Here is a 17,576-nt window from a genome sequence, read left to right as displayed (position 1 = left end):
GGTTCTGTTGATTCTTTCTATGGTCCTTTTTGTTTCTACTTGGTTGATTTCAGCTCTGAATTTGATTATTTCCTGCCTTCTACTCCTCCTGGGTGTATTTGCTTCTTTTTGTTTTAGAGCTTTTAGGTGTGCTGTGAAGCTGCTGACATATGCTCTTTCCTGTTTCTTTCTACAGGCACTCAGCGCTATGAATTTTCCTCTTAGCACAGCTTTCATTGTGTCCCATAAGTTTGGGTATGTTGTACCTTCATTTTCATTAAATTCTAAAAAGTCTTTAATTTCTTTCTTTATTTCTTCCTTGTCCAGGTTATCATTGAATAGAGCATTGTTCTATTTCCATGTATATGTGGGCATTCTTCCGTTATTGTTATTGAAGACCAGTTTTAGGCCGTGGTGGTCCGATAGCACGCATGGGATTATTTCTATCTTTCTGTACCTCTTAAGGCCCGTTTTTTGACCAATTATATGGTCAATTTTGGAGAAAGTACCATGAGGAGCTGAGAAGAAGGTATATCCTTTTGCTTTAGGATAGAATGTTCTATAAATATCCGTTAAGTCCATTTGGCTCATGACTTCTCTTAGTCTGTCTACGTCTCTGTTTAATTTCTGTTTCCATGATCTGTCCATTGATGAGAGTGGGGTGTTGAAATCTCCTACTATTATTGTATGAGGTGCAATGTGTGTTTTGAGCTTTAGTAAGGTTTCTTTTACGTATGTAGGTATTTATGATTTCCTGGAATTCTTTCAGGGATTTTTGTGACTCCTCTCTATGGGCTTCTACTTGTTTATTTATGATTTCCTGGAATTCTTTCAGGGATTTTTGTGACTCCTCTCTATGGGCTTCTACTTGTTTAATTATGTTTTCCTGGAATTCTTTCAGGCATTTTTGTGATTCCTCTCTGTAGGCTTCTACTTGTTCTCTAAGGGAGTTCTTCACGTCTTTCTTGAAGTCCTCCAGCATCATGATCAAATATGATTTTGAAACTAGATCTTGCTTTTCTGGTGTGTTTGGATATTCCATGTTTGTTTTGGTGGGAGAATTGGGCTCCGATGGTGCCATGTAGTCTTGGTTTCTGTTGCTTGGGTTCCTGCGCTTGCCTCTCGCCATCAGATTATCTCTAGTGTTACTTTGTTCTGCTATTTCTGACAGTGGCTAGACTGTCCTATAAGCCTGTGTGTCAGGAGTGCTGTAGACCTGTTTTCCTGTTTTCTTTCAGCCTGTTATGGTGACAGAGTGTTCTGCTTTCGGGCGTGTAGTTTTCCCTCTCTACAGGTCTTCAGCTGTTCCTGTGGGCCTGTGTCTTGAGTTCACCAGACAGGTCACTTGCAGCAGAAAAGTTGGTCTTACCTGTGGTCCCGAGGCTCAAGTTTGCTCGCGGGGTGCTGCGCAAGAGCTCTCCGCGGCAGCAGCAACCAGGAAGATCTGTGTCGCCGTTTCCGGGAGCTTCAGTGCACCAGGGTTCCAGATGGCATTTGGTGTTTTCCTCTGGCGTCCGAGATGTGTATGCAGAGTGCAGTCTCTTCTGCTTTCCCAGGCGTGTCTGCCTCTCTGAGGGTTTAGCTCTCCCTCCCACGGGATTTGGGTGCAGAGAACTGTTTATCAGGTCTGTTTCCTTCAGGTTCTGGAGGTGTCTCAGAGGCAGCGGTCCTGCCGCTCCTGGGCCCTCCCCCACAGGAACCCAGAGGCCTTATACAGATTCCTCTTGGGCCAGGGATGTGGGCAGGGGTGGGCAGTGTTGGTGGTCTCTTCCGCTCTGCAGCCTCAGGAGTGCCCACCTGACCAGGCGGTCGGGTCTCTCTCCCACGGTGTCTGGGAGCAGAGAGCTGCTTGTCAGCCATTTCTATATCCATGATTTTGCTGTGTTACTTTGTAATTTATTTTACTGAGCAAGCTTAGATTAGCTCTCTGCTCTTTGTTCTTATTTTGTAATGTTCCTTACTCTCTTCCACAAACTATCAGCAGACGTGACACATGTGGAGACAGAGAACATCATTACATGTTTTCCTTTGTTGCTCCTGTTCCTGGCTATGCTCTAAAGTCAGCATATCCACGGGAATGTAAGTGTTGAACTCATCAGAGTTCATTTAATTGAAAATGTTAAAAGATTACCAAGTTGGAACTTGAGAGATTATTAACTGGATTAAATAAATGATTGTATAATAAATTGTATGACTGACTTGTATCATAGGTAGATACATACTGGATTTATAATTTCTAAATATTCAATGTTCTATAGGAGCTATAGAAGAATAATTTTCTGATTATATGGCCATTGGCATATCTGCCATGCACTAAAGAGTGCTCATATATCCCTGCACACAAGAATAGCAGTAACTGGCCCTAATGGGATATTTTAAAAGTCATGAAGTTGGCACAATGATCTTTGTCAGTGTATGAGTGAGTGAAGATAGGAACGTGTGAATAAATATGATCATATGTTATTGTATGCTTGATAGGAATATTTAAAAATAGAGACAAATGAAGTATTATTTTAAGGTAAAGAAGACTGATTTCCTAAGGAAATTTTTCTCTAAAACCTTTAATTTATTCAGGTAGAAATGTCAGTGCTGTGAAGTAATGAAGCAAAGCTATGCAGAAATAGACTCTGAAAAAAGTTGCATGGCATTGTTCTTGTTCCTCTTCTGGGTCCATACTGAAAGTTGTCTGAGACTCTTCTTTTTCCATTGAGCAACATTTCTCATTTAATTCAGTGTTCACTTCAAGCCAAAAACCACAAATAAACTAAAGTCCACTTAAGTTACTTAGTTCTAGTAAAGAGTGGACTACAGGTAAATTAGTAACTTTATTACATTTAAGTAGATTATTTTTCATCTTTGGTAAAGAGACATAGCTTTTCTCTATGTGTGATTTGGCTGTGTGCAACAGAAGTCCTATACAGGTAAATTTCCGTGTTTTTATTAAAATGGTATATAAAATAATGGTTAATATAGAATGAATCAAATCATCAAAGAAAAAATTCTTGATTTAGGTGAAAAATATAAAGACATTATTGGTTGTCCTTGTGTCTCATATCTGGAATGAATCTGAATCAATTAACAGCTTATGTGAATTCCTATTTTAAGATATTACATGTTACCTTTTGGCATTATGAGCATACATAGCAGTTTCCTGCTGAACTTCAATAGCTTTTTATTGTACTTGTCTATATTTACTTTTTAAAAAAAATTTATTAGATATATTTCTTTACTTACATTTCAAAGGTTATTCCCCTTCCCGGTTTCCTGTCCATAAGCCCCCATTTCCTTCCCTCCCCCTTCCCCATACAGGTATTCCCCTTATTGCCCCCCCTCATATTCCCCTGCACTGGGGGTTCAACCTTAGCAGGACCAAGGGATTCCCCTTCCAAGGCTATTCACTGCTACCTATGCAGTTGGAGCAATGGGTCAGTCCATGTAAAGTCTTTTGGTAGTGGTTTAGTCCCTGGAAGCTCTGGTTGGTTGGCATTGTTGTTTTTAGGGGGTTGCAAGCTCCTTCAACTCTTTCAATACTTCCTCTAATTCCCCCCAAGAGGGTTCTGTTCTCAGTTCAGTGGTTTGCTGCTAGCATTGACCTCTGTATTGGACATGCTCTGAATGCTTGTCTCCAGAGAGATCTATATCCAGTCCCTTTCAGCATGCATTTTCTAGCTACATCAATCTTATCTAGTTTTGGGGCTGTATATATATAGGCCACATGTGGGTCAATTATAACTTGACAAGTTATAGTTGTAGGTTTTAATCTATAATTTATCCATAAAGTAGAGGATGGAATTATAATTCAATGAATGCAAATGATGTGTGTGTGTGTGTGTGTGTGTGTGTGTGTGTGTGTGTGATTTCAAATATCTAGAAGTTTCAGCTAACTCAGCTGATTTTGTCAAGTAAAACAATAAAGTAGAATAAAAGGAACATTGTAAAGTTACCTGTTTTAAGCCTTTACACAATTCTTAGCTCAACCCATTCAACCTGACTCCTGATTTTTTTATTCTTTTTAGTCATGCTCTAGTCAGACTCATGATCAGTGCTACTGACTATTTTTTCCAGGATAGTGCATGGACAATTCTTTCTCAATCTTTCTTTTCCTCAACTTTACCATCTGACAAGACCTTAACGTTTTATAGAATGAGTTTACAATGACCATGCCATGAACCGATGCATTAATAAGACATTTACAATGTTAAGGAGAAACTTAGGTTTTGTTAAAGATACCATTTGAGGATTTATTTTGTTTGCATTTAAATAATTCCTATCAGTATAAACATATATGCTTAATATTTATAGACACATGTCATTTGAACAAAGTGTAAACAGTTTTCACCGAAATTAAGTTCCAATGATAGATGGCAACTTGTTCCTGTAGCTTTCTATTGTGAGTATTTCAGTAATATTCATGAGACAAATATATTATCGATGTGTCTTTCTATAAAGGTATATAGCTTTATAAAGAATGTGGGGGGTTGGGGATTTAGCTCAGTGGTAGAGCACTTGCCTAGCAAGCGTAAGGCCCTGGGTTTGGTCCCCAGCTCCGAAAAAAAGAAAAAAGAAAAAGAGAAAAAAGAAAAGAGAAAAAAAAGCATGTGATATATTGGGTTGGTGGAGGCAGTAACCGTGAGGTGGGATATTATTTGAGATGTAAATGAAGGGAATGGTTAATACAAAAGAATGTGATATATACATATATTATATATAAGACAATATACTATATACAATACAATAAAAACAGAAACAGAAGAAGGACTGATGAATGTTTTAAATGCTTTTGAGATGCTGATTTGGATTGCATTCCTGTGAGCAATATGCAAAGACTCACCCCCCTTAAACCATTCCTCCACATTGATATTTCTAATAGTTTTTATATGAGCTGCCCTAAGATATGAGAGGATATGTTATCATTGTGGCTGGACTGGGTTGTAATTTTCACTTCACAGATGACTTAGAACACTGAGTTCTTTTAAAGGATTATAGCTGTTTAAAGAATGTGATATATTGGCTTGGTGGAGGCAGTAACCGGGAAGTGGGATATTGTTTGAGATGTAAATGAAGTGAATGAATAATAAATAAAGGATGTGACATATAATATATACATACTATATACTATACTACACAATATACTGAATACAATACAATAAACATAATCTATATTATATAGTCTGAATATATAAATATATTCTATAATAAAATATATAAACATGTAAGTATATTATTACAATATATAGTACAATATGAGTTTATTATAATATATTATATTTATATATTTATATATTTTATTATATATTATTTTATTACTATTCACATATAAAAAGAAGAAACTCTTGGTATGTATGAAAATATAGGGGTTGGGGATTTAGCTCAGTGGTAGAGCGCTTGCCTAGCAAGCGCAAGGCCCTGGATTCGGTCCCCAGCTCTGAAAAGAAAAAAAGAAAAAAATGTATAAAAAAAAAGAAAATATAAACAGTACTGAAATATAGTATTTTGTGTGAAGACAACAACACACTGAAAGACAAATATTGTTTCATGTGACTTAAATGTACAGACCAAAACCATCGAATTCATAGAACCAAAAGGTAGATTAATGGTTTCTGGGTCAGATTAATGCTATCTGAGGTCAGATAAATGGGAAGGTGGTGTTTAAAGGGTTAAGGCACAATGATAGGACAAGCAAGCTGCAAGTTGTCAATATAGAAATAGAACTTTTTTGTTGTTGTTGCTTTGTTTTATTTTGATTTTTGAGACTGGGTTTCTCTTTTGTAGCAACTGCTGTCCTGGAAATCATTCTGTAGACCAGATTGGCCTCAAACTCAGAGGTCCACCTGCCTCTGCCTTCCCAATGCTGGGATTAAGGGCATGCACCATGACCTCTTGACATAATCTGATTATTAGAAGCATTACACAATCATGACATTTTAGCCTTGGATATAAGAATATATGTTTCTTTGTATACTAGTATCTCGTCCCCATTACTTTTGCAATCATTAATTGTGCCAAATAATGGGTTACATCATGACATTTTGTTTATGTGAATAATATATTTGGTCATCTTTAATTCTCTACTATCATATTCTCTTATGTATAACTCACTTTTCTCCTTTCTCTACCTTCAAGTACTTCTTCAATTTTCATGTACGATTGTTTGTTTTTTATTTAAAGATATTATTGTTATATACAATGCATATAAATACATAAAAAACTGAGTCCATTGAGTGTTGCTCATATGTATTTTTTTTAGGGCTGACCACTTGCCACTCATAACTACCGGGGGCGTTAATTCCTAGAAGGTACTGATTCCATCACTCTGAGCAGTTATTAATTGCATATAGTTCTTCATCTAGGGTTGAGGCCTTGGGAGATTTTTGTTGTCCATATTGGCATGGTAACTGATGTTGTCATTGTTCAGGTTCTGATTAGGCTTCTATAATATTGAGATTTCTTGCTTTATAATGAAGACACAGTCTCACAGAGGTCAGAAAATATCTTTTAAAAGCCACATCTCATGTCCTAAACAGAATGAATATATTACATTACATTTATAGAACAGAATTCATTCTATAAGTTGCAAAAATCAGAGACATTTTTCATTTGAATTCTTTGTCATCACTAAATAAAATGCATTGCTGTCGATGTTGTAAAAGCAAACTGTTTATTACTTTTTAATATACAGGGAAGGAATGTGCATTTGAAAATGATGACTATTTCAATTTTTTTGAATATATGGTCCAGAAAACATACCTCTTTAAATTAATAATGTTGTGATTGTAAATTTGTGTTTTCTATACCATTATACCTGTAACTCTGCATCTAGCATTTGCAAGAATCGCCATGGCTTTTGATGAAATTCTACATCATGTAGGTGACCGTGGAAGATTTCAGATTTGGATGATTGTTGTTCTCAACATTTTATCTATGGTGTCATCTCTTCATGATGTCATAGAGAATTTTACAGCAGCCATTCCTGCTCATCACTGCAGTGTAAACCTTCTTGACACGTCAAGATCTGAAATTAGTATGGCCATGAACTTGACTACTGAAGCTATGATGAAGGTCTCCATCCCAATGGGCCCAAATCAGAAACCTGAACAATGCCGACGCTTTCGGCACCCTCAATGGCAATTCATAGATTCCAATATATCAACTTCTAACAGCACTGAGCTAGAGACTGAGCCTTGCCTAGATGGATGGACGTATGACCACAGTGTCTTTACTTCTACCATTGTCACTGAGGTAAGATGCTTAAATCTAGTGGTGTCTAGAACTCTGACATCTAGTAATAATGTAAGTCATTTTTCACAAAACATTGGGAATAAGGAAGGGGACGAGAAGTGTGTGTGTATGTGTGTGTGTGTGCACGCACCCACATGCCTGTATGTGTAAATACATATTTTAAATTTCCATATATTTGAAAACAGTAATGTCATCAGTCTATGAAATGCTTAACTGAATGTGGCGATTGCATTCAGATATATGGTCAGTAGTGTATTCACATGACTTACCTTATTTGGATGAAAAAAAATCTTAAATTTTTTTTGTATTGTACATATATTTATTCCAGGATTTTTTACATTCTGTGTAGTTGTTTTTTGTTTTTGTTTTTTCTTTTTTGATAGCGAGCACGGCTTGCATTTTTTTAAAAAAATTATTAGATATATTTCTTTACTGACATTTCCAATGATATTCCCCTTCCCTGTTTCCTGTCCATAAGTCCCCATCCCCTTTCCTCCCCCTCCCCGATACGGGTATTCACACCATACGTCCCCATTACTGCCCCTCTTCCCCTGCACTGGGGGTCCAACCTTGGCAGGACCAAGGGCTTCCCTTTCCACTAGTGCCCCAACAAGGCTATTCTCTGCTACATATGCAGTTGGAGCCCTGGGTCAGTCCATGAATAGTCTTTCTGTAGTGGTTTAATCCCTAGAAGCTCTGTTTGGTTGGCATTATTGTTCTTTTTTTTTTTTTAATTTTTTTTTTTATTAACTTGAGTATTTCTTATATACATTTCGAGTGTTATTCCCTTTCCCGGTTTCCGGGCAAACATCCCCCTCCCCCCTCCCCTTCCTTATGGGTGTTCCCTTCCCACCCCTCCCCCCATTGCCGCCCTCCCCCCATAGACTAGTTCACTGGGGGTTCAGTCTTAGCAGGACCCAGGGCTTCCCCTTCCACTGGTGCTCTTACTAGGATATTCATTGCTACCTATGGGGTCAGAGTCCAGGGTCAGTCCATGTATAGTCTTTAGGTAGTGGCTTAGTCCCTGGAAGCTCTGGTTGCCTGGCATTGTTGTACTTTTGGGGTCTCGAGCCCCTTCAAGCTCCTCCAGTTCTTTCTCTGATTCCTTCAATAGGGGACCTATTCTCAGTTCAGTGGTTTGCTGCTGGCATTCGCCTCTATATTTGCTGTATTCTAGCTGTGTCTCTCAGGAGCGATCTACATCCGGCTCCTGTCAGTCTGCACTTCTTTGCTTCATCCATCTTGTCTAATTGGGTGGCATTATTGTTCTTAAGGGGTTTCCAGCTCCTTTAACTCTTTCGATTCTTCCTCTAATTCCCCGCAAGAGGGTCCTGTCCTTAGTTCCATGGTTTCCTGCTAGCATTGATCTCTGTATTGGAAATGCTCTGGATGTGTCTCTCAGGAGAGATCTATAACCGGTCCCTTTGAGCATGCATTTTTTAGCTTCATCATTCTTATCTAGTTTTGGTGGCTGTATATATACAGGCCACATGTGGAGCAGGCTCTAAATGGCCATTCCTTGAATCGCTGCTCTAAACTTTGCTTCCATATCCCCTCCTATGGATATTTTTACTCCCCTTTTTAAGGAGTAGTAAAATCCACATTTTGGTCATCCTTTTACTTGAGTTTCCTGTGGTCTGTGGTATGCATCTTGGGTAATTCAAGCTTTTTGGCTAATATCCACTTACCAGTGAATGCATACCAAGTGTGCTTTTCTGTGATTGAGTTACCACACTCAGGATGATATTTTCTAGTTCATTCCATTTGCCTATGAATTTCATAAAGTCATTGTTTTTGATAGCTGAGTAGTACTCCATGGTGTAGATGTTCCACATTTTTTTAGTCCATTCCTCTGTTAAAGGGCATCTGGGTTCTTTCCAGCTTCTGGCTATTATAAATAAGTGTGCTGTGAGTATAGTGGAGCACGTGTCTTTTTTATATGTTGGGGCATCTTTTGGGGCATCTTTTGGGTATATGCCCAGGAGAGGTGTCCCTGGGTCCTCGGGTAGTGGAATGTTCAATTTTCAGAGGAACCTCCAGACTGATTTCTAGAGTGGTTGTACCAGTTTGCAATCCCACCAACAATGGAGGAGTGTTCCTATTTCTCCACATCCTTGCCAGCATCTTTTGTGACCTGAGTTTTTTATCTTAGACATTTTGACTGGTGTGAGGTGGAATCTCAGGGTTGTTTTGATTTGAATTTCCCTAATGAATAAGGATGTTGAACATTTCTTTAGGTGCTTTTTGGCCATTTGATAATCCTTAGCTGAGAATGTTGTGTTTAGCTCTGTACCCCATTTTTTAATAAGGTTATTTGGCTCTCTGGAGTCTAATTTCTTGAGGTTTTTTTTTTTGGTGTATTTTGGATATTAGCCCTCTATCAAATGTAGGATATGTAAAGATCTTTTCCCAATATGTTGGTTGCCTTTTTGTCCTAATGACAGTGTCTTTTGCCTTACAGAAAGAAGCTTTGCAGTTTTATGGGTTCCTTGTTGATTCTGGATCTTAGAGCATAAGTCATTGGCATTTTGTTCAGGAATTTTTCCCCAGTGCCCATGTGTTTGAGACTCTTCCCCACTTTTTCTTCTATTAGTTTGAGTGTATCTGATTTGATGTGGAGGTCCTTTATCCACTTGGACTTAAACTTTGTACAGGGTGATAAGAATGGATCAATTTGCATTCTTCTACGTGTTGATCTCTAGGTGAACCAGCACCATTTGTTGAAAATGCTATCTTTTTTTCCATTGGATGGTTTTAGCCCCTTTGTCAAAGATCAAGTGACCATAGGTGCGTCTTCAATTCTGTTCCACTGATCTATCTGCCTGTGTCTGTACCAATACTATACAGTTTTCATGACTATTGCTCTATAATACTGCTTGAAGTCAGGGATGGTGGGTGAAAAATCTTAAATTTATTATGTGCTGTTAAGTAGTTTTATGTTTCAGTTTATTAACATTTAAGGCAGTGTCATTTTATGTTCGGTTTTTAGGGAAAATTCTAGTTAATGATGTCATCTGAATAATAATTATTAAAAATTCTAACTTTTCTCATAACTATTTAGATTTATAGTGGCTGCAAGGATTATGTCTCTCCATTGACTGTTGCCTACTACTAAAAGAAGCTTCTCTGAGAAAGATTGAGAGCCATTAGGTCTATAGGTATACACAAATATTTATATGTGCATTAGTTAATCTTTTATTGCTGTGATAAAATACCATAATTAAGGCAACTTATAAAACAAAATTCTTTTTAGCTTATGGTTTCACAGGGTTACAGTCCATAATGAAGGCATATGGGAACATCTGAGTACTTACATTTTATTCCAAAACCATGGGGCAGAGAGCAAGCATAGGGACTCTCATGAGTCTTTTGAAATCTCAATTTCTACATCCAGTGACAACAACAAGGCCATACCTCCACATTCTTCCCCAAGAGTTCTACCAAATGGGAACCAAATATTCAAACACATGAATCTTGAGGGTTATTCTTATCCTACCAGAAGAAAGAATTTGACACTATTGTAATTAAACGAAGTAACAGTAACAAGTTCCATCCTAGTGCATATGACCTCCTCAGTCCTGGGATTCTGATCAATATTGCCATACCAAGCATGAAAATTTCCACTGTGAAGCAGGCCTCAAATCCAGTGGGAAAGTGATTAGTTATGACATTATTGCTAAATTATTCTAACATCAGTGGATACATTTCCTATTAGAAATGTATGTTGTTTCATGTATCTGAAACCTGCTCCTAAGCTAAGACAAATATCTTGCATTGTATAATGGATAGGGATGTCCTCTTCATTGAAGGTTGAAATTGTAGAATAGAGATTAAGAAAATTTAACTACCTCTATTTGTTATAGTCACATTACCATTAAAGAATAATATTAAACTATAAAGAAAAATGAAATTATGACATTCATAGGTAAATTGATGGAGATGGAAATGATCATTCTGAGTAAGGTAACCCAGAACTATAAAGACAAATATTGCATGCTTTCTCTCATCCTTAAATGTTAGTTTTGCATATTCACATATGTATGTGTTTTTTGATTACTCATATAGGTCAGGAAATTATTAAGCGGCCACAGGAAAAGAGTTTCAAGGGGGTGGGTGAGATAGAATAAACTGTATAAAATTTTATAAGGAAGTAATGAAAATTTAAAAAAAAAGGTTAGTTTGGGGTTTAAGAGAATAGAATAGAGGAGAGGACAGAACAAAGGAAGGGAGAAGTAGCACTAAAACATTTACAAATGTTCCATGAATATCAATTACAATAAAAATACCTTGATATATGAAATATGAATTTGGACGGATACTATATATTCTCCAATTAAGGCTGAATATTCTGCTGTTCCTTATTTTCTCTGTGTTCACAAGTTCTGGATCTCTTTGTTGATCACCATTTATAATGAATGGAAATGGCTGGGAGCTGGTCTGAGTACTGCCTTTCTCCAGAAGGTGGCCAAAGAAGTGGAGCACAGAGGTGGAAAACATAGTTTTGCAAAAGTAAAAGTTGCTTAGTATTAATAATATTTACTCTCTTTGATTCTTTGCTATTCTGGCACCAGAAGCCAATGACTTCAAATAAATTAACACCTGCTGGGATTAGGTAAAAGATTTATTGCTAGAACTACCATCTCAGGCTAAGCAGACAGGAGTCCTTCACTGGACCAGAAAAGAATAAAGTAGTCACTCAAACAGAACACACACACACACACACACACACACACACACACACACACACACACACACACACACACTATGCCCCCACATGCAGCAAAGCAGAAAACGGCTGCAATACCTTTTATTGTTTTGCCTTTAGCTTTTTTTAAGCTTTTAGATAAAATGTTATGAAGACTTAAAATCCTTTACATACACATTGTGGTTGGGTCCATCCATCTTTCTCAATCAACTCCAGAAGTGTCATACTTGCTTCTTTCATTTACATATACATATACCTTCATATGTACATATAAACCAACAGAAAAAATATGTATGTATGTATGTATGTATGTATGTATGTATGTATGTATGTGGCAGATTCCCCCTAAACCATCATCTTTATTTCTGTTTTCTGGCGTTTTCATAGACAAAAGTTCTTAGAAAAATTACATCATAGATAAAATATTATATAGAAGGGAAGTTACAAAAGGATGTTAATATTAAACTTAAAGTAGTGTTTCATTCTTTAAGCTCATTGTAAGTTCAAAGCAAAAGTTTTTTTGTTTTTTTTTTTGTTTTTATCTTTATCTATTCTTTTTTTTTTATTAACTTGAGTATTTCTTATGTACATTTCGAATGTTATTCCCTTTCCCAGTTTCCGGGCAAACATTCTCCTAATACCTCTCCTCCCCTTCGTTATGGGTGTTCCCCTCCCCATCCTCCCCAAATTGCTGCCCTCCGCCAACAATTACATTCACTGGGGGTTCAGTCTTAGCAGGACCAAGGGCTTCCCCTTCCACTGGTGATCTTACTAGGATATTCATTGATACCTATGAGGTCAGAGTCCAGGGTCAGTCCATGTATAGTCTTTAGGTAGTGGCTTAGTCCCTGGAAGCTCTCTTTGCTTGGCATTGTTGTTCATATGGGGTCTCGAGCCCCTTCAAGCTCTTCCAGTTCTTTCTCTGATTCCTTCAACAGGGGTCCCGTTCTCAGTTCAGTGGTTTGCTGCTGGCATTCACCTCTGTATTTGCTGTATTCTGGCTGTGTCTCTCAGGAGAGATCTACATCCAGCTTCTGTTGGCCTGCACTTCTTTGCTTTATCCATCTTGTCTAATTGGGTGGCTGTATATGTATGGGCCACATGTGGGGCAGGCTCTGAATGGGTGTTCCTTCTGTGTCTGTTTTAATCTTTGCCTCTCTATTCCCTGCCAAGGGTATCCTTGTTCCCCTTTTATTTATTTATTTATTTATTTATTTATTTATTTATTTATTTATTAACTTGAGTATTTCTTATATACATTTCGAGTGTTATTCCCTTTCCCGGTTTCCGGGCAAACATCCCCCTCCCCCCTCCCCTTCTTTATGGGTGTTCCCCTCCCCATCCTCCCCCCTTGCCGCCCTCCCCGCAACAATCTAGTTCACTGGGGGTTCAGTCTTAGCAGGACCCAGGGCTTCCCCTTCCACTGGTGCTCTTACTAGGATATTCATTGCTACCTATGAGGTCAGAGTCCAGGGTCAGTGGCTTAGTCCCTGGAAGCTCTCATTGCAAAGCAACAGTTTTTATGTGGCCTTGCCTTATCGTAGTGCACATCTATGTTTTCATCCTTGCATCTGAATGATTTTCCTTAAACGAAAATTGTCTCAAGCCTACTTTCCTTTTGTAGTGTGATTATGAAAGGTCATTATATTTCTTATTATGGTTCACTTACTATTATGAGAAGTGGGCATATTCTATTCCTGCTTCTAACTTTATTACATTGTTCTAGGAAAACAACTAAAACTGTCTTTTAATCTTTCTTTCTAAGATTATTTAAATGAAATCCGGAACTCTATAAAATTTTTTCATTCATCTAAATAGCATTAATTCATGAAAGTTCATCTTTATTTTGACCAGTAGGAAATCTCAATAGGTGGACTCATGCCCAGGGATTAGTATTTTAATTTAATAATGACAGGAAAGGCATATCAATTCCAAGAAGCAATCCTGAGATAAAGTCTCTTTGAGATCTTGCTTTTCAGAGCTCACCTATCTTAATCCATGCAAGAAAGGGGGCAACCTCCAAAAAGGCCACCTGTTAACCTTAGTCTATCCTAGATGGCCCCAGACAGAAGATGTTCTGATAAGAAGTGGTAGATGCATAAATCTATGCATATAATGTAATTCATTAGGAGTCAGCTTGATATTGTGTATGTTTAGTAAAATAATAGTGGTAGGTTCTCCCATAGGGCCAATGATATGTGGGCCACCTAGCTACCTAGGATGTAGTCACTGTCCATTTTAAACATTAATTGTAGACTACTTCTCATTATTCAACAAGTTTGCTCTCTAGCTTTACTTGAGGCATCATTTCAAATACTATATATAATTATTCAAGTTATAATATTTTTATTCACTCTTTTACAGTGGGATTTAGTATGTGATTTTCAGTCATTCAAATACTATGCACAAGCCACCTCTTTGGCAGGGCATTTTGTGGCTGCTCCTTTCTGTGGCATTATTTCTGATAGGTAAGTTTCATTTTTGACAAAGAGACTTCTATAAAGCTGTTTTAAAAGACTATATGTTTTTATTAAAAATTATGAACATTGAGAGAGGTTAGGTGGAGTATACAATATACATAGTAGATATGTTTCAAGTAAATAACCAACTTTGGATGACAGGTAGGTCGATCAATATGATAGGTTACCAATAAAAATAAACTTTGAATTGACTCTTGAAGAATTAACAGTTGGTACACAGAAAAATGGTTAGGGGACAAAACACATCACAAAATGTTATATAACAAATACTATTAATGAAAAATAGCATAGATTTAGCAATGGGAAACAAAGTTAAGTAGCTAAATTTGTAAGAATCGAACCTTCATTTTCTTCTTAAGTTTGACATACTGGATAGCCAGAAATTGTTGGCAATTCAAAAGGCTATGTGAATTTTCACATTTTAAAATTATGTAGTATGATTAAAGCATGTGTTTATGAAAATTCATTTGCTTGAAGTCTATAAGGAAGTTCATGACAGTAGGCAAACAAACAAACAAACGAACAAACAGACAAACCAAAAACTGAGTATGGTGACTGCTTAAAACAAATGGGTTAAGAACAATATAATTTTTTGGAATAATATTATTAACTTAATGTTAGGTATTAATATTTATGAGGAAGGATATAATCCAATTAGCATGTGTTGATATACATTGCAAGAAAGAAGAAAAGTTAGTATTGAAACTTAAATGGTGGGGTTAGGGAGATGAGTGCTTTTTCTTTCAGAAGACCTCGATTTAATCCAGATACCCCCTTCTGGTTTCCATGGGTGCCTGCATGTGTCAACCCCCATCTCTCTCTCTCTCTCTCTCTCTCTCTCTCTCTCTCTCTCTCTCTCTCTCACACACACACACACACACACACACACACACACACACACACGCACACACACAAAACTTTTAAAAAAAGAGCTTAGCATGTACCTGATGTGTTGGTGAAGTTCAGAAATTGAAAACTGTGCTATATTGGACACATAAATATAGTGACTATATAGTGACATTTATATAAAGATGTGTGACTTTAATTGTTTATGCTTGTATATGGATCCCAGAATACAAGGGTAATGAGAATTCTTTGTGAATAAACTAATGATGTGTACACAACCAGTTGTTAGATCTTTTACTATTTTAACTATTACAATAGGTTTGGAAGAAAGCCATTGTTGATGTATTGTTCCTTAGCCTATGGGATTTTGGGGACCTGCTGTGCCTTTGTCCCCAATTTCTCCTTGTACTGTGTTTTGAGATTCCTGTCATCTGCCTCTGCAAGTACTGTTGGGATGAACTGTCTTATTCTTGGTAAGTTTGGCTTGATCTCTACATGCATTTTATCTTACCTTCCTGAAATCATCTTTCTTAAAAAATGTTATATATTGTGCTGGTCAGTTTTTGTCAACTTGGCACAAACTAGACTCATTTGGGAAGAAGAACCTTAGTTGATAAGATGTCTTCACAGAATAGACTATAGGCAATGATATGGGATACTTTCTTGATTAATGATCAATATTGGAGAACCTAGCCTGTTGTGAGTGGCCCCGTATCCCCTGAGAACATGGCAAGCAAGCCAGAGAGCAGTCCTTCATGACCTCTGCTTCAGTTCCTGACTCCAAATTACTGCCCTTACTTCTCTTTATGATGATCTATAAACTCTAAGATGAATAAAAAATAAATAAAAACCCTCCCTACCTAGGTCGCTATCAGTCGTGGTGATAATATACCAGTAAAATGCAAACTAATACAGAACTATTTTTTTCTTTCAGTTTTAGAAGAAACATCGGTACAGTGGCACGCCACAGTCATAGTACTCAGTGGACTGTTCAGCAGTACTGGCCTGGCTGGGCTTGGGGGACTAGCATATGTGCTTTCAGATTGGCACTTAATTCAACTTACATCTGCCTTGCCCTACTTCATCTTTTTTATTTTGTTCTGGTATGTGAACTTTGATATGTCCTAACCCATTACATTCCAATGACTGTAATATGTGATGATACTGTTATGTCCACTGAGGAATATTTTACCATTTATTCATGTACTCTAGGCTATTTTAAGTGTAATATTCAGGAAATAAACTTAAAAATCTTAGAAGAAAATCCAATAACAGGATAATCCCTTCAGTTATTTTATAAAATTAAGTGAACGGTGACTCACAATTTCACTCAGGTATTACCTTTATTTTTCTCTTGGTTGTTGACATCAAGTCAGGAAAATCTATTTACATGACAACTAAGGACAGAGAGGTTTGAAAGTAGATCTGTTTTGATCCATTTAAAGCAAACACAAAACAGCCTTCTTTCTGAAAGCAACTATTCTGATATTCTTTAAATTTTTAGTCTTCTTAGGAATAAAACACAAGACACCATTTTAAGTAAATAATATAAAATTAATATTATTAATTTTACTCTTTAAAATTGAAGGTTTTTTTAAAGTACTAAATAAACTTATTTAGATTTTAATAATGAAGTCTTTCCTTCTTACGAATAAAATGTTTCTTAGCTGTGAAAGAGTATGAAAAGGTGAAGCAGCAGGGTATGACAGTGGTATTAGTGAATAAATCAGGGGTTAGTTAGATCCTGGAATGTCCTGTATTGCTAAGAGGGATCATAGTCTATAAGATTATTCTTTTCCTGGATAGAACAGGAATTTGGACTGGAATATGACTTCCCCTTTTATTCACTGCCTTTTAAACAGCTGGGTGCCAGAATCAGCCCGGTGGCTCATGATTACAGGAAAAACAGATCAAGCATTGAAGGAACTCCAGAGAATTGCCTCCATCAATGGGAAGAAAGACATTGCACAAAATCTAACCACTGAGGTACTAGACACACATGGCCATTATTTTTAAATTCCTATTGTCATCAAATAATAAAAAACACAGTGAAATAATAGGTAAATATATCCAAAAACTAGAATATGGGGATAGACTCAAATTAAAATGAGTATTATTATCTCCTTAAAATGTCTATTTTAATTAAAATATATAATTTCCCCTTCACTTTACTCCTTCAATTCTTCCCATGACACCCCAATCATACTCCCTCATGAATTCATGGCCTCTTTTTTTTCTTTAATTGTTGTTGCTATCTATGAATACCTAAATATGTAAATACAATTTAGACCCATCTATTTAGGGTTATTTACATATATACAATTTCA

At 36.9% G+C, this 17,576-nt stretch overlaps 1 protein-coding gene across 4 annotated transcripts in view; it reads left to right on the top strand.

Annotated features, from left to right (window-relative positions):
* Positions 1–2,840: 2,840 nt before the first annotated feature.
* The window catches only part of Slc22a22 (solute carrier family 22 member 22), a 29,712-nt gene continuing 14,976 nt past the window's right edge, over positions 2,841–17,576 (top strand). The window contains exons 1-7 of one of the 4 annotated variants that reach the window (XM_063263255.1): positions 2,841–2,900; positions 6,227–6,275; positions 6,966–7,218; positions 14,288–14,391; positions 15,568–15,722; positions 16,184–16,352; positions 17,112–17,235. In XM_063263255.1, coding sequence (XP_063119325.1) covers positions 7,003–7,218; positions 14,288–14,391; positions 15,568–15,722; positions 16,184–16,352; positions 17,112–17,235 — 768 coding nt within the window. In that variant the 5' untranslated portion in view covers positions 2,841–2,900; positions 6,227–6,275; positions 6,966–7,002. Of the gene's footprint in view, positions 2,901–6,226; positions 6,276–6,799; positions 7,219–14,287; positions 14,392–15,567; positions 15,723–16,183; positions 16,353–17,111; positions 17,236–17,576 lie in introns of all 4 variants that reach the window. The other 3 variants (XM_063263253.1, XM_063263254.1, NM_001013947.1) reach the window with 3 other exon arrangements.

This window comes from Rattus norvegicus, chromosome 7, assembly GCF_036323735.1.
Source record: "Rattus norvegicus strain BN/NHsdMcwi chromosome 7, GRCr8, whole genome shotgun sequence".
NCBI classification, from domain to species: domain Eukaryota; kingdom Metazoa; phylum Chordata; class Mammalia; order Rodentia; family Muridae; genus Rattus; species Rattus norvegicus.
The sequence above is the reverse complement of the archived record's forward strand: the minus strand, read 5'-3'. Positions and strand labels throughout refer to the sequence as shown.